Below are 23,849 nucleotides of genomic sequence, written 5' to 3'. Positions count from 1 at the left end.
CGATAACTTTGCTATTTGTCTGCAGGAAACTTGGATGCGTTCCCCACCAGCAAAGGATGGTTATCAAACACTGATAAACCCGGCTGAGATAAATACTAGAGGAAGACCTTTTTCCGGGTTAATTACTATGGTGAAGTCAGGAACAAACTGGGAAGTAATTGAGGAATATAACCATAACATTTATGTTCAAGGGACTGTACTTAAACACTCCTACAGACCTAAAAGGAAAGCACAAACATTGCTTTTGTTGAACGTTTACTGGAATCCAGTAAAGATCTCAGCTAGAACATTTGTATCCGCGGTGATGAAGATAATAGATAAAAACCAAACGAGTTGTCCAGACTTATCAATCATAGTGTGTGGAGACTTGAATATCTCATGGTTCGATGAGAACAAGGAGCGGATAGTGGTTAAAGAAACTGATGGATGCCTTGGAAGTTCAAGAAGAACACTATGGAACGACGAAATGGAAGCACGCGACTGTCTGATGGCAAATGGAAGTGTGAATGGTGACAGACCTCCAAACTACACCTGGCATAACTTGGGACACAATAAGATCCTTGATTACATCTGGATGTCGAGAAACGTGTTCGTCAAAATCAACAAGCTGTGTATAGTACCAACTGCAAACAGCGATCATTACGTACTGGCAATGTCATGGCCATTAAAATGCAAATGTGAGTTTGAAACTGAAGGCCAAGTCCAGGCCGTAACAGACTTTGAATAAAAGAAAAACACATTTGTGAATTGACCACAGTTCACAAACACAATTGGAGTATGACATTAAGGAAAGAAAAGAAACAGCTAAAGAAAGATCTAGCTGAATTTAAATCACGTTTTGGTACCAACGCTCGCAGCCTAATGAAACGAAGGAAACAAAAATACCGCAACTGGCTTAAAACCTTCTCTCATCAGAGAGATCAAGAGCGTGGGGAAGAGATGTTGGGTTTAATCAAAACGAACAACTCAAGAGAAATATGGAACATCCTGAATAGAGGCTCTGTTAACCAAGTTGCCGCCTTGGTAAATGGTGTAGCTGAAAACGACTGGTTGTTACATTTTCATAAGGTGTTTTCAGGATCTGAGAGGACACCGAACATGAAATGTGGAAAACCTGAATCTGAGTGGGACATAAAAAAGACCAGTGAAGACATATGTACAGCAATTATGAAGCTAAAGAATTCAAGAGCAGCAGGCCCAGATGGCATCACTAATGTGATGCTAAAGAAACACAAGCATACGTGGTCCATATTCATAGAAGACGTGTTTTTGGTAATTGCGGAAAGACGAAAAGTTCCGGCATCTTGGACTACGGCAATAATTGTACCAGTCTTTAAGAAGGGCAGTCGGGACGACCCTTCCAACTATCGCCCGATTGCCCCCCTGGACACAATTGGCAAGGTATTTGCGACGTTTCTTCAAAAAAACTTTCAGCTTGGGCTCTGAGAACTGACAAATTGGAAGGAAGGCAAACAGGATTTACCAAGGGCTTGGGCACTGAGATCAACCTAGCCTTGGTAAACCTATTAAAGTTGGAAGCCTTACAGAAGGAGGACAATTTATTTGTAGCCTTTATTGACATGCAGCATGCTTTTGACACCATAAATCGGGAAAAACTATGGCAGAAACTGAAAAACTAGAAATGTCCAGAAGCTTTGCTACAACCCATAAAAGCCCTGTATGTAAAAAAAAAGCCATCAGAATCGGACTAAATGAAAGAGGCGACCTGTCCAAGTCAATCGATACCTGCAAAGGGGTCAAACAAGGATATCCCTTGGCTGCAGCCCTGTTTAACCTATACATCGCTGACATCCAATTTGCCTTAGCTAGTGTGAAATGCTTTCCACCAAAAGTCAACGGGCAACACATAAGCTATGCAATTTACGCGGATGACCTGCTATTGTTTGATCGGACTCAGATAGGTCTACAGCGGCTACTTGTGAAAGTAGAAATCTATATGGCTGAAAATGACTTATCAATAAACGTGAAAAAAACTAAAATGATGAAGTTCGGGCCCATAATAGGCCCCAAAAACAACAACTTCAGGTGGCAAGTATACCAAGATCAGATTGAGGTAGTCACTGAAATCCGCTATTTGGGAATAATAGTGAACACCTCAATACGTGAATGGTGTTGGGTGGAAGACATATACCGCCAAACTCAAACTCTCTCTTTACAAGGAGCAAGAATCGAGACGCTTTATGGAAAATGTTCTCTAACACCGATACGAAAGTTCTATGTGCAGAAAGTCATTCCTGCAATTACATTCGGGGTGGAAGCAGGATGGAATATCGACCAAAAGATATGGTCTCAATTGGAAGGACTTTTCTGGCGGCGAGTACTGAGACTGCCTAAATATCTATCAATGACAATATTACGTCATGAGTTAGCCTTGGAGAGCTCACATGGCACAGTGATATGGAAGTCTATGACTTTATTAAGAAAGATGGACATCTCCAACCCTGAACAAACGTAGCTAGTATTGGCACCTAGAGAAGGTCATCCGCATTAAGGATTATTATTGTCCTGGTAAGAAAAGGTGAAAGCAATTATGCAAACTGCTAACATTTCGATGGAAATGCTGTTAGATCGCCCTCAAATCGCAAGAAAGAAACTAAAAGAGTGGCTTTGGATTGAAAATCTTGACAATTACGGCAAGCTCCCTACAGTTCTAGACTTGGGGTTAACAATGAACAAAGTTGACAATATGCCAAAGTACCTTTTACCATTTCCTTCAAGATACCACAGAGACAGCTTTCTTCGACTGCGAACTAACGTGTATAAATCGAAACAAATTATGGCGATGCGTCACTTGGGTAATGTAACGGAGGACACTTGCAGACACTGTTCATTATACCCAGAGACAACAAAACATCTTGTAACTGAATGCTTAGCACTCACGGACGCAAGAATGGTACATCTGAGTAAGTTCCAGCCCAAAACTGACATGTGGGATGACTTTTGGACCCGCATTTTAGGTGGAAGCTCGGTACACCTAACTTGCTTGGTCATAAACTTAATAGACAAAGGGCCTCATCACCACTTTGGCGGTAACCCTTAAATCCGGCGGTAGCGCTATTACTGACGGATTTAAGGGTCTGCCAAATCAGGACTTCGGGGGATTTCTCCCCAGCTCTTAGCAAGGGGGAAATCCGCCGAAAACTCGCGCTCGTACCGCCGGCGGGAAATCCGCCGGCGGTATTAGCACGAAATTTCCCCATTGAGCCCAATGGGGAATGGGGCATTCCCGAATGGGCTCAATGAGGAATGGGGATTAACATTACCGCCGTACTCGTGATCCGGCGCTATTAGCGTCGGGGAGTTCGGCGATAGGGCAGATGGCGCCGGCGCTAATAGCGCTGGCGTTACCGCCCAAGTCGTGATGAGGCCCAAAGTCACAAATTGAAGAAATGAAGATACATCAAAGGCAGTAGAAGATGTTAGTTGAAGTAATGAAATAAAAAGTTGTAATAAAAGTTTGAAATAAACTAGATGTTACAAAAAAAAGAAATATACATACAATGAATAAACAATGTATCACAACATGGGTACAAGTAAAGTGCCACTCGAAAACACATATATTGTCCTTTTCAATCACTCTAGGTTCTGACAAATTTCAAGATTGGTGTTTTTTTTAAAGGTATTTCTCTTAACCTCTCTCCTCTAAGGGGAACTAATGAGCAATGGATGAAGTTGCGTAAATGATTGTGTCAACGCGGTGCGTTTCGGTCCCTATGGCATAAAGATAGACCGTATCCATCCGTGGTCGTCTTCTTTAATGGTGCCAGGCCTTCATCAGGCCAGGGGGATAATTTTCTGAAGGGCTTCTGTAGTCTTTAGCCCATGGGATACTTCTCTTCTATCCACAATTAAAATAAATAAAATAAATGATACTAGTTTAGGACTGGGCCTGAGGTTCAGTGGCAGGAAGCTCCACAGAAGTTAGCGCTGGCAGCTTGGTTCCTGAACAGGTCACCCTGAAGCAACTGCACTTGTCACAGGACAACCTGGCTGGGGCAACAAGGAGTCAATACAAGAGCAAGTGGACAAAGTTCTGTCACTGGGCCACGACCAACCAGATTGACCCCCTGGCGTGCTCACTGGACAACGTGCTATCGTTATCGTCGCATCTGGCTCACTCAGGTGTGCAGGTAGACACCTGTCATATGTATCTTGCAGCCATAGGGGCGTACAAGAATTCAGGAGACGACATCTTCTCCAATCCGGCGGTAAAATGGCATCTGGCAGGACTGAACAGATTATACCCTCTGGTGAAGCATCCACATCCGGTCTGGGACCTTAACGTGGTACTGGGCGCTTTGGCTCACAAGCCTTTCGAGCCTATGGCTTCAGCAGACATCAGGCTGATGACTATCAAGACTGCCCTTCTGGTAGGCCTTACTTCAGCACGACGGATCAGACAGATTCAGGCCCTGGTGGCTTCAGAGCCTTGTACCACTTTTCACTGGGACAAGGTGGTGCTCCGGACGCACCCTGCCTTTCTCCCTAAGGTTGTTTTTTCTTTTCACATCAACGCAAAGGATGAGGCTCAGAAGATGTTGCACTGTCTGTATGTCAAGCGTGCTCTAAGATTCTATCTGGACAGGAAAAACAGCTTCCGTAAATCGGAAGCCTTGTTAGTCACGTTTGGCGGGTCAAAACCAGGCTGTTAAGCCTCCAAGGCTTCCCTTGCAAGGTGGATGGTGATGGCCATCAAAGAGGCATATGAGGGGCAGCACATGCCTTTGCCAGCAAATATGTATGCCCACGCCATCAGAGCAAAGGCCACGACTGTGGCCTTCCGAAGACATGTCCCATGGAAGCCGATCAGCAGAGCAGCAACTTGGGCTACCACATCGGCCTGCTGCAAACACTGCTGCTTGGATGCCAGTGCCAGGTTGGACTCTGTATTTGGCCAGGCAGTTTTGAAGAAGAGCTGCATTCAGTTGTAATTGCCGATACAGTATGGAGGAAAAGGGACGGGGTGTAGGAGTAATTATAAGTTACTCACTGTAGTGACTAACGTTCTCTTAGTCCTTAGTCCCCTTTCCTCAATACGTCCCACCATCCTCCCCCATAACACCTAATGTCATTAGGCAATTATAATATTGTCGACGCGTGAAAGAGGTGTGGCCCTGGGGGGCGGAGTCAGGGGAGCTCATGCTCCAAGGGCTATGCCCCCGCACCTATCTAAATTTAAAGGGGAAGGCAATTTCTTTCAGTTTCCTGTCTCTAGCAAGGGACACCCATACAGTATGGAGGAAAGGTGACTTTGGACTAGGAGTACTTTGGTGACTACGGTGAGTAACTTATAATTTCTTGCACAACTGAATGGCACATGCCTCAGAAGTGCAAGACTGTACCTGCCGGGATATGACAGGTAGACCTTCAGGTCGCAGATCCCTGCAGTGTGTGGATTAGTCCACTGACTTGTGGGGGCTTCTGAATGTCTCGCTGTCTTGAGGCTATAAATTCCTTCACTACTGAATAGAGAACTGGGAGGGAGGCCCCTTTATGACACTCAACACTTAACATGCCCAACTTCGGGTCTGGGGAGGGGGGTTGGTCTAATGCACACTTTACCTGTGTGTGATCATTGACTGAGACACTTCATGTCTACAGTCCCTTCTGCATATCATCCTGCACCATTGAACCGTCTGAATATCCAAGGTGGGTGTAAGCAAATGTTTTGGAGGGAGATGCCACTAGATTTGAGTAAGAATAACATCTTCCAGGAGATATAGGATTGCTGGGTAACATTTTGTTGAGCGTGTAAATTATGCAAAGGAGGGGACCTCCTCTAAATGAGGACAAACTGTCGGGTACGCCTCATCCTTTTCAGGGATAGACAACCCAAAATAGATGCCAGAGTGCAAGCAAATCCATAACGGCACATTTAAGGGTGCCAACGTTTAAATTCACTGGGGGTGGAGGCTTATGTTGCAACCCGTGTCCCCGGTCATCTTATAGGAAATTACAATAATGGGTGGGATTGGAGGACGTGATCTCACAGCAAATGCCTGTGGGAGATATGCAGCATTGGCCTCTTTTAAATGACACTGTGCCACGAAGAGTGAACAAAGGAACCTTTTTTAATGAAACAAAACCACTGCCATTGCTCTTAGGATCCTTTAATGCCATCTTTCTTTTAGTTGTTCAGATCCAAGTTATTACTGAAGGGGACTGGCCAACCGTCTTCAAATCAGTCTTGGTCCTGCCACCGATGGGAGCAGTCAAGTAAAATCTGCAAGGTCCTATCCCCTTTGCACAGGAATATCAGCAACCCCTGATTCATTTCAACCGAGTTGGACTTGAACAGTGATGTTCGATTTGATTCCCTAGACGTAGTTATCAAGTCTGAGCATACACACGCCCTCCTAGGGAGACCAACAAAATCAAAAAGGCTCTGATTCAATCAAAACTACTGGCAAATCTTGGGCTCCATTGTATGCAAATCTGTCTTGATCTGGCTACCAGTCTGAGCAGTCTATCCCAATAGCTAGACTGCAATGTCGAAACATGGCTGGGGTTTTTTGTGTACTCCAGCAGAGTGGAAGTAACCTAACTTTCATACACTTGAGCCTCCATTTGAGCAAACCGTGTTGGAGGCGTTCATTGCTCGATTTTCTGTTGGAAGAAATAAATTACTCGACGGAGCAAGCAATGCACAAACATGTATTGGAGGGTGCACAAAGTGCAGGACCAGTCATGTTCTTATCCACAGGTTGAAAGTTGCTTTCGTTGGAGGGGTCTGCCTCCCTCTGTTTCCTTTAAGGAGGCGTTGAATTTCCAGATCTGCATTACAAGAGTGCCCATTGGGTCTCAAAAGTGCAAACTAAACTCCAGGTTACATCAAAAACACTATAGGCATTCTTCCAAACTTGAGTCCAAAATGCAACTTAAGCTCTTTCAGATAGATATCGCACTGCGCAAATATTATATTTTTTATTGTAAAAACCTTTAAGCCGGATATGTATCTTGGTGCCGAGTGTAAGCAGTGAGATTTCCAGTCAGTTGAAATTGCACAGATGATCAGCACTTCACCATCAAGAAGGAGGCATCTTGGTTTCAAGATCTGGTTCCTTCAGTAGTCCCTAAAATGCAATCCAGGGTAGCTGCAAGCACGGCTTACTCATTATGGAGCGGGATAGGACGTGCACAGCAGCTGCCAAGATTATCAGACACCTTCAAGCCAGCTTCATGCACAAGCAGTGTGGGGAGTGGGTCATTAACGGTTAATGTATAAGCATTGTGTCAGGTAGCACATATCTTTTCCGGTTATGGTCAAGAATTCCTGATTTAAGATGTTGCATTTCAGAATTGGACGGTTTTAAACTAAGCAGAGCCTGTGAAAGCTGGTGCTAAGGGTCACTTGTTTTGTGGTCACCTTTGGGGAACTAAGACGTTATAACAAAAGTAAGCAGTGAAGCAACATGGTTGCCAGTCATCCCTTTACCTTGCACGAAGACTTGCATTTCTACTTCAGGCCTCCCTTTATGAAAAAACGTGGGAACCTAGGCGTGGGTCATGGGAGTGAATTTTGGGGCACCAAAGCCGACCTCGTTGTTTCACTGCCAAAGGAAGTAAACATGCAGACAACCGCAACCATTTAATGTTCGAAATCAGCGCCTTCACTGGTGTAGACTTAGTGGTGATGTGACATGAGAAGAAAAAATTGACTTCTGGGTTAAATAGCGAGACTGGACAACGGAACAGGTCTTTAATGAACAATGAAATGACGGGTCATGTAGGAGAACAGGTAGGTGGTCAAGCTCATTGACTGCCATGCAGTAATTGCCTAGAAGATCGTGCAGTCACCGCTGGTTTAAGCTGCAGCAGCTCCGCCGCACCCCTGAGAATTCCGTTTGCAAACCCATCGATTTGTTTAAAGCCGGACCTCCTCTTTTTATTTAAACAAAAACTTTATTGAATTTTCCAACAATAAAATGGCAATCAATAAGGCATCACAATCATGGATATAGTGCTTTACCCTCCCCGCCCCCTCCCTTCCCTCCCACTCCCAAGACCATGGGCAGTTCATCAATGTTTTGCGTGTCCATTCACGAGCCAGGGCTATCGCTTTCGTCTGAGGTGCTGTTCACCGCAGTGGGGTAAAGTAAGTGTTGTTAGCGCCACCCAACGTTGTAGTTCTGCGCTGGAGTCTAGTCTCTGTTCCTGAATTGCTCTTTCCCATGCTCCGGTCCCAGCAATTATCCATCTTCTGAGGTCTCCCCACCACTGTGCCTCGCTAGGGCTCTTTGGGCTTTTCCATCCCATGGCTATGCGACTTCTACCAGTGATGTATATCAGGTCTTTGAGTCTCTTGAGAGGTTTATTTTTGCTGCAGCGCTTATAGTTGCCCAAGATACAGGCCACTGGCCTATGGGTTTCCACTTCGACGTCTGCCGTGGCAACACTTTCTTTTACTTGCGTCCAGAAACCCAGTATGAGTGGACAGCCCCAGAACATATGCGTCAACCCAGCCTCCGGTTTGTTGCATTTGGGGCACACCTGTATTCCCGCACCTTTGAACTTCGATATGGCTTCTGGCATGAGGTAAGCCCTGTTGGTGATGTACAATTGAATGAGTTGTAAGCGGGCATTCCTTGAAGTTTTTTTTGTGGTAGTGGGTAATCTTTTCCCATTCTTGATCCTCGAATTCAAGGCCCAGTTCGCACTCCCATTTCGCCTTGCATTTGAGGTCGTTCCTAATCGTACCTTGCAGCAAGGCATCGTATAGTCATGAAGTTTCGTGGCCTCCCTCGGCGGTGTTCAACATGGTTTCTATGGTCTCGAGTTCCGTTGCAGGATTAGCCGCCTCGGGCCATCTGTCTTCCATGGCTCCGATTACTGCTCTATGGAGCAAGAACTGACCTACAGGAAGCCCTGTGGCCTCGCAGAGCTCAGTAAACGTTAAGGTCTCCCAACGTGGCCACACCATATGGTTCCCATTGGGCGCGCACTTCCTGATGTCCCCATGCGCGTTTAGCCATGATTGCCGCTATGGGGATTTGTGGGGAGTATGGGTCCGCCGTTCCGACCATTTTGCAGGCCCGTTTCCATGAATCCCCAATTTGGCTATGTATGGGTTGTGTCGTGTAATACTCTCCTCGGCCCAGAGCAAGTCTCTGAGTAATAGGCGGGGCAGGGCAGGTTGGAGGAGTCGGGTGTCCGTTGTACTTTCATCAGCCATCCATTGCATTACGTGCTGCAGCTGGCTAGCAAGGTAATACAGTTCAAAGTTGGGAACTTTCAATCCCCCCTTCTCGTAGGGCCTTTGAAGTGTTCCTAGCGTCACCCTGTGTCTACCGCCCTGCCAGAGAAATCTCCTACAGTTTATTCAGATTTCTGAAGAATGAAGAGGGGATGTAGAAAGGGACATTGGTAAAGTAGTGTAAGAGGCGGGGGAGTGCGACCATTTTAAGGAGGCCTGCCCTACCGGCCACAGAGAGCAGAAGACTGCTACAGAATTCCATGGACCTCTCGAGGGAGTCCCTAGCCCTCACTGTATTAAGTATGTGTTTGGTGTGTGGGTTCCGGTGTATGGTGATTCCTAAATATCTGAAGGATGTCGTTTGCCATTGGAGGTCTAGGGGGGGGGCAGAGATCTGTATCTAGCATTATGTAGTGCAGCGAGGGGGTAGAGGCAAGATTTATCTCTGTTGATCTGGATCCCTGTGCATTTGTGGAATCCGTCCAGGGTCTCAAGGCTATAGGGCAGGAGCTGTTCGGAATTGTGGAGATATAATAATGTGTCATCAGCATACATGGAGACAAGGTGGGTCACTCCGTCTATTTCAATACCCCCGTCTCCGTATTCCTGTCTAAGGTAGGCAGCCACAGGTTTGGTGGCAATGATATATAATATAGAGGAAAGAGGGCATCCCTGCCAGGTGGCTCCACGGAGGGGCCACTTGTCAGAGTATGTCTTGTTGCTGCGCACCCTGGCGGTCGGGTTAGTGTAGACCAACTGGGTCCATTTCAAAAAGACCGGTCCTATCCCCATTTTTACCATGGTGGCATACAGCCACTTCCAGCGCACCGAGTCGAAAGCTTTAGTGGCGTCCAAAGAAGCCACGGCATACTTTTGAGGACTAGGTTCAGTGCTATAGATGACGTGGTGTAACCTACGCAGATTCTCTGTGATAGAGCGCCCAGGGACATAGCCCGTTTGATCTCTGTCGATTAATTGGGGGATTACCCTATGCAGTCTATTCGCTAATAGAGCAGTCAAGACTTGACTGTCTACATTAAGCATGGAGAGGGGCCTGTACGAGCCACAATCGGTTCCATCCTTGCCAGGTTTGAGTAAGGGGATAATTACGGCTTCCCTCATGGAATCGGGGAGGATACCGCGTTCGTAGGCCTTGTTAAACACCGTGTCAGCAGGGGGGGCAGGGTCTCCTCGTACGACTTGTAAAACTCCCCAGGAAGGCCATCCATGCCAGGGGTTTTCCCTGATGGTAGGGATCTGATAACAACCTTTACTTCGTCCACTGTAATGGGCTCCTCTAGGGCCTCCGCTAACTGTGGATCTAATCGGAGTAGCTCGATGATGTCTAGGACATCATTGATTTCGGTGTCAGTTGGGGGCGAGGTCTCTGAGTAAAGGTCACAATAAAAGTTGGAGAAAACAGAGTTAATCTCATTTTGGGTGTGCGCTGTGGTACCATCAGGCTTGAGTATATGACAGATGAGGGTTCGGGGGGGTCTCCCTCTTATAGAGCCAGCCAGGCCAAGAGTTTACCGGGTTTGTCTCGTAGGGCATGAGTTCTCTCAATGTACTTGGCGTAGCTCAATTTACCCGGGGATTCCCAGTGAGTTAGACAGGTTTGTTTCAATTTGGTTATTTTCTGTAAGTGTTCAAGGGACGAGTCCGCTCTGCTTTCCAGATTGCCCAACTCTCTTTCAGAGCTTCCCAACGAGGCAACGATGGATCTCTGAGCCCCCCCCTATGGCTGCGATCATCTCTCCCCTCATAACCACCTTGTACGCCTCCCATGCCGTGCTCACATATTCTACGCTATTCAAGTTCCTCTGCCAATATTCCTCGGTGCAGTCCCTTATATGCTCACGAAAAGCTGTGTCTAGTAGGGCCTTGGCTCTGAGCCTCCAGGTAGGCACTGGGGGTCTGGGTGGAGACACTTCCCAAGTGGCCACTAACGGAGAGTGGTCGGACAGCAACCGCGGCTGGTACTGTGCGTCGCCGAACATGGCTTGTTGCTCTTGGCTTATAAAGAGATCATCTAACCTGGTGTAAACGGAGTGGGGCGGGGAGTAGAAGGAGTATTCTCGTTGTTCGGGGTGTAAATCCCTCCACAAGTCCCGGAGTAGTAGCTGGTGTGTTAGTTTGGATAGTATTTTTGCAGGAGGGGATGGAAGAGTGTGTTTGCAGTCTGATCTATCCTTCAGTGGATCTAGGGTGCAGTTGTGGTCCCCCCCAAAATCATGATATTGTCTCTGTAAGGGGTAACTCGTGGATACAGGGAACGGAAGAAAGTTGTTGCATCATGATTGGGTGCGTAGGTGCCAACAAGGCATAACTCCCTGTTTTCGATGGTGCCATGTATGAGCACCATCCTGCCTTCATCATCTATTTTGGTGCTCATTAGCCTGAAGCGAATGGTTGGATCGATCCATATCAGGACCCCTCTGGCGTAGGAGGAGTAAGTGGATCCTATCAGGGTGCCTCGTCATGACTTGGATAGTGCCTCCATTTTGTTCCGGGTTAGATGCGTCTCCTGAAGCATGGCGATCCCAACCTTGCACCTTCGCAGGTATGCGTGATTGCGACGTTGTTTAACAAAGCTATTCATACCCCTGACGTTCCAAGTCATGACCTTGATCCTATCAGCCATGGGAATGAGGCGTTCTGGCGATAGTTCTTGGCATCGTTTGAAGTCTAGCTGGTAGCTCGATGTATGTGTAATTTCCCCGTGGTCTTGGTGTATCTTGAGTTAAGTTCCTAACTTTGGGGCCAACGCCCCGTTCCCCTCCCACCCCCTGATAACTGTAAACTCCCCCAACTTTGAACAAGTCCAGCAGGGTTCCCCCCCGTTATGACAGTCCCGTTTCCGCTCCGTTTGACCACGCATTGGTCTCCAGGTGCCCTACGGGCGGATATAAGTGCCCTAAAGGAAATCCCTGGGGGTAGAGGGATATTGCATCTGGTGTCTCCTTGCTGAGGATCATTTCAGCTGTGTCTGAGCACCATCATCCTGCCATTGGCTATTGCGAGTAGAAGGGCCTTGCTGTGCTTTGTGGGTATAGACCTAGCGCGGCCTTCGTTTCCTGTCCTCTATGTCCGGAAGCTGCGGCCCATCCATCCAGTCTCGGGCCTGGGCTGGCGTGTCAAACAGGTGGGTCTTGTTGTCCTGTATCACTTTCAATCTGGAGGGGTACAGTAGCATATAACGCAATCCTGCCTCACCTGCCCCCAGATCAGCAGGTCTGTTCTTGCTCCGTCTCAGTGCAGATCCGTCGGAGCAGAATCCGTGGCAGGTGCTGGACAGGGGCCTCCACAGGGTTTGGGTGCTTCGGTCCTTCGACGGGGTCAACGCGCTGGGGCCGCCATCTTGGCCCCGGACAGGAGAGTCGCAGCAGGCGGCGTCACAGGGCCAGCGGGTGTCCCCAGGCTCGAGAAAAAGGTCGCCTAGCTTCAGGCAGGCGTCCGGAGCCGGTACAGTGGACCATAGTGTTGAGAGTTGCCTCGAAATCGTTGAAAAAACAGCTTATAGTGGTCACATCGGCGGAGCTCCCCAGAGGCACGTCTCCTTCACATGGCAGTTAGCCACGCCCACCCCCGGGCCTCCTCCTTTTTATATTAAAAAGAGACCGCTGTACCGAAATCCGTTATTTTAGCAGGCGCATGAAAACGCATTCATGTGCTTCTTGCCTGAGTGAAACCTGAACATATACGCACACCAAAACCATTGTAATCTTGGCCCTGCAACCAGCCATAGGGCAAACAAGAAATTCAGAGCTGCCAGCGTTCTTATCACCAACTGACAGTCCTTCGAGAAACGGCTCTGTCCATATCTTTACACGATGACCTTTCACTGTAGATACCAAACGCTGTTGAACCGGCAATTAGAAAGCCAGAAGGAAAGCTGCGCAATGTATTTAAGTTCTCTGATCTATTTCCTATGAAGGAGATTTTCCACTACCCTTTTCGATCTCGTGCACCCACTGGGACCAGACACTGCATACTCGATACAAGAAAGGGAGCAGCAGGAGCGCACTACCGACGACAAATGGCAAACAAGGAAATGTTAATACTTTATAACTGGTAAGGCAGCACGGAGCACATTAGTAGTGCACATTTGATGCCTACAGTTTGCAAATGTGTCACTATGCAATTAACAAAGTAACAACAACAGACTAAATAAACAGCCTTGCCTCGAAATCGATGCATTGACATACCAACGCATCGAAAAAGATGCATCGACTATAAAAGCATCGCCAGGGCATCTTTCACAAGTAAAAGTGCCTTTCTAACGAAACCAGTCCATCGAAAATATAAATGGACTGGTTTCAATGAAAATGCACTTTTACATGTGAAAGATAGCATTGAAACGTTACATCGAGCTGTCCAGTGCTGAAACTTCGGCACTGGCCAGCCCCGTACAACTTTTTCTTTTTGTTTTTGTATATTTGGAGGCCGCCCCCTCAGCCCCCAACCACCCCCCTTACCCTAACCCAAACCCCAATCTAACACTAACCCAAACCCTAATGTAAACCTTAATCTAACCCTAACCTTAATCTAACTCGTAATCTAACCCTAGACCCAACCCTAATCCTAATGTAAACCTTAATCTAACCCTAATCTAACGCTAGCCCCAACACTAACCCCTAACTCTAATCTAACCCAGAGTTTTATATTACTAATTTCGATGGATCCATCAAATTATATTCAACAAAATGGACATTCGATGGAATGGCATTTCGTTGCTCATAATTCGATGGTATGGTGTTAGATGCATTAGTATTCGATGGATTGACCAGATACCTTACCTCTCTGCCAATGCTGAAAGAAAATGGCTCACATGTGGAAACCAACACAAACTCCAGACCCAATCACATCCTACTGACATCACTAACTTTCTGTACAGCCATCAGAAAACACTAGAGCCAACACCCAAAAATCAGTACATAGACATTTTAGAAGCATTTTACAAAAAAACGCATCTATCACAGTAACTTGTTTATTTTTAATACAAAATACATAAAAATATTATTACATAACTTAAAAGCTTTAGTAAATATTTTTTAAAGCATCAAACAAGTCAAAACTTTTGATTGACATTAAAAAGTAAAAATTGGAAGTAAAAATAGCTGACCAATTCAGCACACAATACAAATGCAGGGAAAGAGTGCAAAGGACGTGTGGTTATGAGTGGGAAGGGGTGGAACATCATATAGAATTGACTTAGAGATGGGATAAAATGGGTGGACACATAGCCAAACACCAACAAATCATCCTCATATGTCATCTGCATTGAAAAGCATTAGCAGCCCCATTCAAAGCCCCTATTTGAAGCTCTTATGTTAAAGCTCTTAATTTAATGACAATAGTTTTGGCTTAAAGGTAGCGCTTTCATTGCCACTTAATAGCCAAAACTAAATAGGAAACTGATCCCTGGGGTCCTGTCCCCCTGCTTTCACCAACACATCTCCATGAATATGTTTGGACCAGGAATACACACTGAGCCACAGAAAGAAACTCTACTATTGCTGCCTGGTATGTGAAAGTAAAAATCTATATTTTAATGTGTCTGAATAACTAGGTGCAAAGAAATATATATTACAAAAACATTTGTTTCACAGTTAAAACACATTTTTACTCGCTAATGAAATACTTTCATTGGTAATGGGACTTTTTTTTTACCCCCTAAAAAGATCCTTTTACTCCCAGCTTAAAAAAATTGGGAGTATAGCGCTCCCACTCCAAAATGTGATCTGGAAGATGGTGAGTAGTTCTTAGAGTCACTAGTCCTCTTGTTGCCAAGTGACATGCTAGAACCTTTTAATTCTCTGGGGAACTTTATTGCAGGTAAGCATCCTTTTCTAACATCATCGATTTTTGTGAAATGTTGAAAGGTTATGCTTTAGGGTGTCAGTAATTCAAAGGTATTTGTTTGTTCTTGGATATGCACTATTCCTGTACATCCTTCATGCTTGTGAATTTTATATGTGCCATAGTTGCTTCTGTACTGATATGCTTTGTTGGTTTTATTTTCAGTTATCAAGGTCCAGAGCTGGAGATGTGGGCACTGGGTGTGACCTTGTTTACCCTTGTGTTTGGAGAAAATCCTTTTTGTGAGGTTGAAGAGACTTTGACTGCTGAACTGAAACCTCCGTTTACTGTATCTTCAGGTAAATGCGTCCTTAAGAATGCCTACATTTTCAAGCTACCTATGTGAACCTGGGCATTAGCGGGCAGCAAGTCAAAACAAATGATATAGCTAGAATTTTGTTTTAAGGACATCTTCTGTGGAAAGAAATGCCTAAGCCCTCTCATACCTGGTAAAACCTATACATGATATTTTATATTTTTGACTCATGGATAGCCACCAGAAAAGGAACAAGGACAATTCTACAATGGGCTGTGGGATGCAGCAGACGATGCAGTTTATTTCTGTGTGCCTCCTGTTTCCTCTTACTCAAAGCTCTCCTTCAGAAACACTGGTTTGCCTGCTATTCTTAATTTTGCTTCCTAAAAAGACAAACTTGTGATCTGTCTACGCTGTCTGTCAATTTATAGAACAAGATGACAGTTTGTTAACCTCTCTTCATGGAAGGCTTTGCTTTCAGAGTATTCTCTCCCTCTGTCCGCCTTATACCTGTATGGGACCAGCAGGAGAAAGAAGGGGGAATGGGCTGTGATCCCCGGAATGTAATCCTCCTGCGCAGTGCATGCTCTGGAATCCTTCACACCAGCATTGTTGTAGGCAGGTAAAAACCAAAGGGGAGTTGTGATTGAAAGAGATATCATGTCCCTCTCCTGCAAGCAGGGGATGAATGCAAATTCTCTGCGCTTCCATGTCCCATCCCACTTCTAGCCTTTTGTCTTTGTAGGCAGACCTGTGCACAACAGTGTCCTCTCTAGAAATCAATGTTGGTGTGGGCAAACCAGAGGGCACAAATAGAACAGTGGGGGTCAGAGTGGTTGCACATCAAATAAGATCAACATGATCAACTGTATACATGTGTATTTCCTTATGTTATGAATCCTTAAATATAGTCACTTCTCCCAGAGGGGGGACCCCCTTCCCATGAGGCCAGAGAGGTGAGACTGCGTCCCGATAGTCCCCCTGGGGGTGGTTCTCGGTGGGAGGATCTCATGGTGAGAGACTTCCCGTCTAGGGACAAGAAAGATCATCTAAGGGAAACCCAGTATTCCAGCCCTATACCTACCTCCCATACATCCTCATATCCCTTACAGCCCTGCTCCATGTTACCTAACCATCCCATGTACCTGTGTTGGGCCATAGGGCTGACCTCTACTGAGATGAGGAAGAGGACAGAGGACCCATGTATGACCTTTGGGACTCCAACTGAGACGAAGAAGAGGCGCATAGCCATGAAGTGAAGAATACCTGGTAGAATGGTAATCCCCATTATAGCTTTTCACAGAGGCGGCACTGTACTGGGAGGTTCGGATAGATACTGACAAAGGACTTACAGATCTGTCTCAGAAGCCAGAGGGAACTGCCTTCAGGAGAGCCACAGCTGCACCAGCCCCCGAAGGACCATCTAGTTTGGGAGATTCATGGGAGATGTGGAGAGGAAGAAATCTCTCCTGTCTCGTAGGAACAAAGAACCCGGTGGCGTGGAACAAACCTAGTGCCGTACTGGGAGTAGGAGACTGGTGTTGGGAACGAGACGTGTGGGACCTGAGCCGGTGAGCAGAGAAACACCCGTGCAGCTCAGCGAACGGCCGCAAGCAACCAAAGAAAATTGGCAGAGCGTCCAGAGGCCTGCAAAGGTAAAGGGCTAGAGGCTGATGGGGGCTTGGAAAGCAGGGTCTGGGACCCACATACAAAAATGAGGTATCTTCCTTGTGACAGTACTTGGCGAGAGAGGGAGCCATGTTGGGCAGAACGAAACAGGGACCCCCATCCCCAGAAATTAGATGTCTTCCAGACAGCAATTGTTGGCAGGGGAGTGAACCAAGTTGGCCAAGCCAAAGAGAGGAAGAAGAGAATCTGAGATCCCTTTAGTAGTGGTGAACTGTGTAAACCAAGCCTGAAAAAAGGCCAGGGGAAGGGAGCCATTCCCCCTGGCATTGTGAACTGCAAGGTAAGCCTGAGGAATGGCCAGGGTAAGGGAGGCATTCCCCCCGGCATTGTGAACTGCAAAGTAAGCCAGAGGAAAGGACAGGGGGAACAAGTCATTCGCCCTGGCATTGTGAAAACTCTGAGAGCAAGATACCTGGAGAAGGGAGGCATTCTCTCAGATCCCAATAGTGAAGAAACAGTTATGAGCAATAAGGAATACTGGTGTTTGAACCAGAACTTTACCTTTTGAGTTTGAATTGAGAACCGTACTGCTTTTTGGAATTCAACCTGGAGCTCCGTTTTGTGCCTTGGAAAGGGATTGAGCCCTGGGGAAGGGAGTAATTCCTTCAGGTAAATATCCCACATAACAACTAGAACTGTGATACGCTGTCCAGAGGAAGGGAGCCATTATTGTGGACCAAGATGATAGACTACCTCTTTAGTTTATTGTTAAGAGTGGGTTTACTACCATAAACTGCGCACACAAACAGAATTGTTAAAGCTCATTGAGCATTATTTAATGCAAATCAAAACAGCCGACACGTGTTTGGAGCCACGACGCTCTTCTTCCAAGGCTTGTGGGAGCTTGAATTGAAAAAATAATACTATAAAGTTATGCGATTAGAGAAATCAAAAGTACAAGGTGCATTCACCGGCTCCACTATATAGTTGCAATTGCAATTAGACTCGGCGTTTCCCCACGTAGTGAAGGAGAAAGGAGCCTCTTTAGTTTAGTTATAAGTGTGAGGGACATAATTAGGTTTTTGGCACAGGACATTAGGCTATTGATGTACACAGACATCTTGACAATTCCTTTATTTTTTGTTGAGGTATAGTAAACACCTCTTAGAGTTAAATGTTCTCTTTATTTTCATTACTAATAAAAGTGTATGCCAACAACCATGCCACCTGTGTGTCACTCTCCTCCTTCTGCACTCTTACACCAACCAGCATGTCATAAAAGGTGACATAAGGCAAGTTCATAGTAGGTTTAAGGCAGAAAATGTTTTGCATCAACCTATTGTACAACCTAAAATGTGAACTTGTGTCAACAGCTGCCATTGAGCCCTCAAACATCTAAAGGCATTTAGTCCTACAAGTGTTTTACTGTGTGCTTTTTATCGAGCACATGTTATTGTCATTTGTTGCTCTAGCTTTAAAACCATTCATAAAAAAGTACCTAATAAACCCACTCTTCGCTTTCACCAGGCACCTTAAAGTCCAAATTAAAGCACCCTTAATGGCACCACAGCCATACTTACACATTGGAACTCGAACATGACAGTTCAGCTGCCTTCCTTAAAGTGCTCTGTGTTTTTTAACAGAAAATCCTTAACAATGTTCCACCTAACCGTGGTCCATTTTATCAAGTTTAGCAGCAATAAAAATAAAACTTTTTTGTCTAGTGTGTCGCGTTGGGAACCACCTTTGTGTAAGTGCTTTAATAAATATTAATACCCAAATGAATGGTAATGTAATATAATGTAAAGTAGTCTCGTACAACAAATCTCTGAAATGTGTGGTATGTGGTTTTGCCAAAACAAAAGAGGTGGTTATAACAGAGAGGCAGATACTACCCATGTGGTGGTGATTGTTGTCCGAAGACACCAGAGTGCTGTTATGGTTCTATGCAGTTTATGACATTGACATTTCAGTATGTGTTTATCTAGAAGGGACACCTCTGTATTTATTAGAGAACATTGCTGGGACACTGGGAGAGCCCCTGGAAGAGCACATTATGTGATAGAGCTAAACATGCATGTTAAATGAGCTCAGAGATGCTCCCCAAGGTTCCTGTGGTTGGGATAGTTCTAACAGGTATAAATCTGCAGTGTGCGTTTGTTTGTTATGGTCTTTATTTATTTATACATTTGTAGAGCGCACTTAACCCATGGGCGTCTAGGTGCTGGCTACAGCTTAAGTAATTAGAACAGTTAGCAGGCAGAGGTCTGCTAATGAAACAGGTGGGTTTTCAGTCTTTTTCGGAACAGGGTGTAGGTAGGCTCGGATCGCAAGGCATGGGGAAGGGAGTTCCAGAGCGTGGCTGCAAAATCAGGGCAGCTTTGGCATGCTTGAACCTAGGAATGGATAGGCGAATGGCGTGGGCCTGGAAGTGGCTGGTTTGGCGAGTCTCTGGGCTAGGAAGCCAGGGACAGTGTTGTCAAGGCAGAAATGGGTAATGGCAAGTATTTAAAACTTAATCTGTTCACTGACTGGGAGCCAATGTGCTTCTCTTCTTGCTGCAGTGATGTGGTCATGTTTGCATAGGCCCAGGGCAGCTCTTTGGGTGTTATTCTGAATGCAGTGGCCAGAGAATGTCGCTGGAGAGGCCGTGGCGGATGCAGGCGATGACAGGAGGAGGGGCAGGGGGTTAGGATGGGGGAGGGGCTGGTGAAGGGGTGGGATAGTCAACGCAATGAGGTGGTGATCCAACCAGGCACAAGGGGTGCTGGAGAGGACAGTGGTATTACAATTGGGGTCCAATAATGTGTGGGCTCCAGTTTTCTTTGGAGAGAAGTTGAGGGCGGAGTTAGCCCTGCCCAGGGGGGTCAGTGTAGCCATGATTTAAGTCAGCCAGAGCAATTACTTTAGAGTTGGTTTTCCGATTGCTCAGGAGTAGTTGCGTGAGGTCATCCTCAGATGTGGTGGGTGCGGGTGGCGGAGAGTGGTGTGGGATGTCTCTTGCAACTGGGGCAGGAGCAGACCCCCTAAGCGCCAAGGTTAGAGTGGTTGTTGCGGGTGGAGGCGGGGGGGCGGTGAGGAAGGGAGGCATGGCTGCGATGTGCGGACTGAGAGCGGAGTCCTATGGTCAGCACCAATGCTAGGTCTTGTGGGAATCGAAGCAAGCTAGAAATGCAGGGCGCGGTGGGGCCATGAGCAGATTGCGAGGGGCCATGCACGGTAGGGCCATGGGAAGAATGCAGGACGCGATGCATAGTTGCGCCAGGGGAAGAATGCATAGTGTAGTACATGTCGGGCGCCCAGCTGTGTGCGTAGTGTGGTGCATAAAGGAGCCATTGGTGGATTATGTGTAGTTTAATGGTGCAAGTAGGTTAAACTAGTGGAGTTCAAGCTGTGTTGCTATCCATCTTGATAATGTTCTGGGTTCCGTTTTATGATTATTGTGGGGTTGTGTGTGATGGGAAGAAATATTTGGTGAGACTGTCCTGACTAGTTTGCAATCTTCACTTGTTAACTGTTGTGCACAGACATATTGCACTTGTTGGTGAGACTTACTCCAGTACAAGCGTCTGCACCTGCAGCTCTCCGCAGGTGTTGGACCACAACTCCCATGAACCCTCATTATTGGCTGTTGGCTAGGGTGGATGGAATTTGTAGTCTAAAATATCTGGAGAGCTAAATGTTGCAGACCCCTGCCCTAGTAGGTTAGTCTCTATTTCATCCTGTTGTGAAGGTGGTGCTCTGATCAGTCTTTATGATGTCTATCATTTTGTTAAAATCTGAGTGGTCAGAGACCGCTAGAGCGCATGAACCAAAATGGCCGGGTGAAAATCAGCTCCGACATACCCCAGCCTTTTAAGGTGATTTATGGTGAATGTCGGTCCCTGAAAATGGAACAACAGCAAAGTGCTGTGGGGAGAATGGTATTCAGTACCCGCATCATGAGGTGCTCAGCTGACACAGTGGAGAGAGCTTGAGCGTGAAGAATGGAGCGCTGCCCGGGCGGAGCTCAGTGAGACGCTTTGGGCCGCTCTGAAGACATTTGGCAGATTCAGGCGGACAGCCTTTTTCACACGAAGGAAGGTGGAGCAGCGACCACTGTAGGTTTTTATGGAATTCGAGACCGCTTCATTGATGTTTAATCTCACCTTTACCTCAGTATTACTGTGCAGGAAGACCCCACCTCAATAGTATTGACCAGAGCCGTACTCTGGGCCACTTTGTCAAATGCAAGGCTCAGGTCAACACTTGCCACGTATGAGTCCTGCCCCTCAGCATTTGCCTGGTCGATTAGGGATTGGATGAGCAGGCCACTAGCATCCATTTCGGTGGCCCTCTTGAAACCTGTCTGAAACTTAGTCGCCCTGTTGTTCTACTCCAATCCTCTATGCTTCTGAGGACGCATCTCATGAAAATGTTGCTCTCTGCGCCAATAATGCGATTGGCCGATAACTCGAGGACTCAAAGCGACTCCCCGTCTTAAAAATGGGTAGTATTATCAAGGTATGCCATGTGGATGGAAGAGATTTGGTGTTTAATGGAATAAGGTATGCAGCAACAAGGCTCAAACCTCTGGTCCCTGTTTCCGAACCAAATTGCACAAACCGTTTGGACCAAGGGCATGCAAATTCGACCCAGATTTTATAATTGTGCATACATAATCATTGAAGATATCCACATCCCATAAATCATTACACGGTATGTTCAGGGTTTCCGAGTTCTCTTTTTTTTATAGAGCTCCAGGAAATACTCTTTCTGCGCCTCTTGAGGCACAGGATTCATCATCTCCAAATCAGCCTTTCCATTTTTATTAATTATTTTCCAAAATGGTTTACTAGACTTCTAGCATCAATTCCCCATATCTTTGAAATAGTAAAAACCTATGACTCTTAGCCCTGTTTTCATAGGTTTGCTTTTCCTTTCTAATCATGCCACTTTTTCCTTTTTCACAGGACACCCCCCTGCGTATTTCCCTTCCATTTTTACGCCTTTACTTTTTTCTTAGCTGAAACTCCCTAGAATAAATATGAGAACGATTAGACCGGATACACATTGTTCGACTTGCCGTAGATTCAGAAACTTTCTCCATTTTAAAAATAGGAAAGCTCTCTACCCCCAGGTCCCTAATTCTTTCAGGCAGAGTTGTTGAATGCCAGGATTCGCCTATAAGAATATTGATGTTCTAAAGGATTTTTGGGTTCTAGCCAATTGTATTCTTTTGCAGGTTTAGATCTATATTATTGAAAATTGTCATTTTTGGTAAATTGATCCTCATATTACGATTTAAAACCAAAACATCATGATTACTCAATGAATTTATGACCACTTCAAGCTGATTAATTGCTAAAAGTAGGCCTTCTGAGGCTACTACATAATCTATCCATGAGAAAGACTCATTCCAGGTGAGCTAAGGGGGTACATTTTCCTGGGCATGGCCATTGAAAATTTGGAGACCCCAACCTTCCCAGAACTCCCTCCATAGTGTTCAATTTTCAAATTGAGCAATTGCATATTTATTTGTAAAATCCAGCTTTTTTCCCAAAACCACATTGGGAGACAAACAATGAGAATTAAAATCCCCCACCATTAGAACTTCAGAGTCTGGGAATTCTACTTTGTAGGCCACAAGAATATGTTCTACGCCATGCAAAATATGTATTTATCCACAGTACGTCCGATGCCAGTACACGTTAACCAATAGTATATGCTGCCATACTAAATTTTAATTTAACTCTTGGTCAACCCCTAGTCATTTGGGGCAAGACTTGCAAAAAAAAAACCCACCCCATGTTTTATACTGGTGCATACGTCACCCAGAGGGACGTCCTCCATTTATTATCGACGCACCCTGCTGAAAAACACAATGTCCATCCCAAACCAATTGTTCCCTTGCACATGTCTCTTGAAAACATACAATTAAATGGCATTTAAAGTTTCTATCAAGCTCATCTCATGCAGCAGTTTTCCAAAAACCTTTTACATTCCATGTTGCCAAACTGAGATTTGCTACAATAGGCTCCATTGCTAGTTCCCAAATGGTAACCGGATTTAGGCTTCCCTGAGACCTAGTGTCACCCGTTAGCAGTACTTCATAAGGAGGACATAACGGCGGACCTATCAACTTTGTTTGTATCCAGTCTAGGCAGGTGATTAGCTTCCTCGACTCTGCACACCCCCCAGCCCCCTACTAGTCTATGGGAACAACACTAAAGCCCAGGTGCCATAATGTTTGCCTCTCAAGCAGAACCCATTCGAACACCAGTTTTGAATTAAAGTGAATTATACAACAGTTGGTATCCTTTTTATCCACGAATTCAATTCTCTCTATATCCACAGTGGACAAAGCCTGCAAATTGAGATTTCTGCCAAGATCAAGAGAACGTTACTTTTATTTACAGTGTATGTACATAGCCCAGAGTATGCGTTAACAATAGGTTATGCCCTTACATCCATCTTTGGACAGTCTCCTGCTTTATTACGTTGTAATTTATCATTGCATTATTTATGTTTTCCCCCCATTAGTACGCTCCAAACATTTGGCATTTCTATGGATACAGTTTGGCATATTACTTCCAAAGTTTTCCAATTTCTTTTCCGACATAGCAAACTTATCACTATGCTGATCAGTGAAGCATTGTGCATCAGAATGTCTAAATGGATGACTAGTTTCGGAACTATTTCCGGCCCTGCTTCTAACCGTGGATAGAAATCGGCAGAACCCATCCTTCCTCCATGTATGGTAGATGCCAAATTTGAATTCTGCAGAAAGCAATCACTATTCGTTTGGGCCTACGTGGTTCGTTATTCCATGTGTGTATTACATCAGTATGGACTTTTTGATGGAGTTACTCAGGATTTTCCTCAAGTTTGTTACATCTACATTAGACG

The 23,849-nt window shown here is 45.7% G+C and overlaps 1 protein-coding gene across 6 annotated transcripts in view; it reads left to right on the top strand.

Annotated features, from left to right (window-relative positions):
• PASK (PAS domain containing serine/threonine kinase) overlaps positions 1-23,849 on the top strand; it is a 2,072,978-nt gene that overhangs the window by 1,822,072 nt on the left and 227,057 nt on the right. For all 6 annotated transcript variants that reach the window (XM_069618098.1, XM_069618099.1, XM_069618096.1 and 3 more), the window contains one exon: positions 15,242-15,375. In XM_069618098.1, coding sequence (XP_069474199.1) covers positions 15,242-15,375 — 134 coding nt within the window. The remainder of the gene's footprint in view (positions 1-15,241; positions 15,376-23,849) is intronic.

Source organism: Ambystoma mexicanum, chromosome 10 (assembly GCF_040938575.1).
Source record: "Ambystoma mexicanum isolate Mex_15411 chromosome 10, UKY_AmexF1_1, whole genome shotgun sequence".
Classification (NCBI taxonomy): Eukaryota; Metazoa; Chordata; class Amphibia; order Caudata; family Ambystomatidae; genus Ambystoma; species Ambystoma mexicanum.
This window is presented reverse-complemented; position numbering and strand designations above follow the sequence as displayed.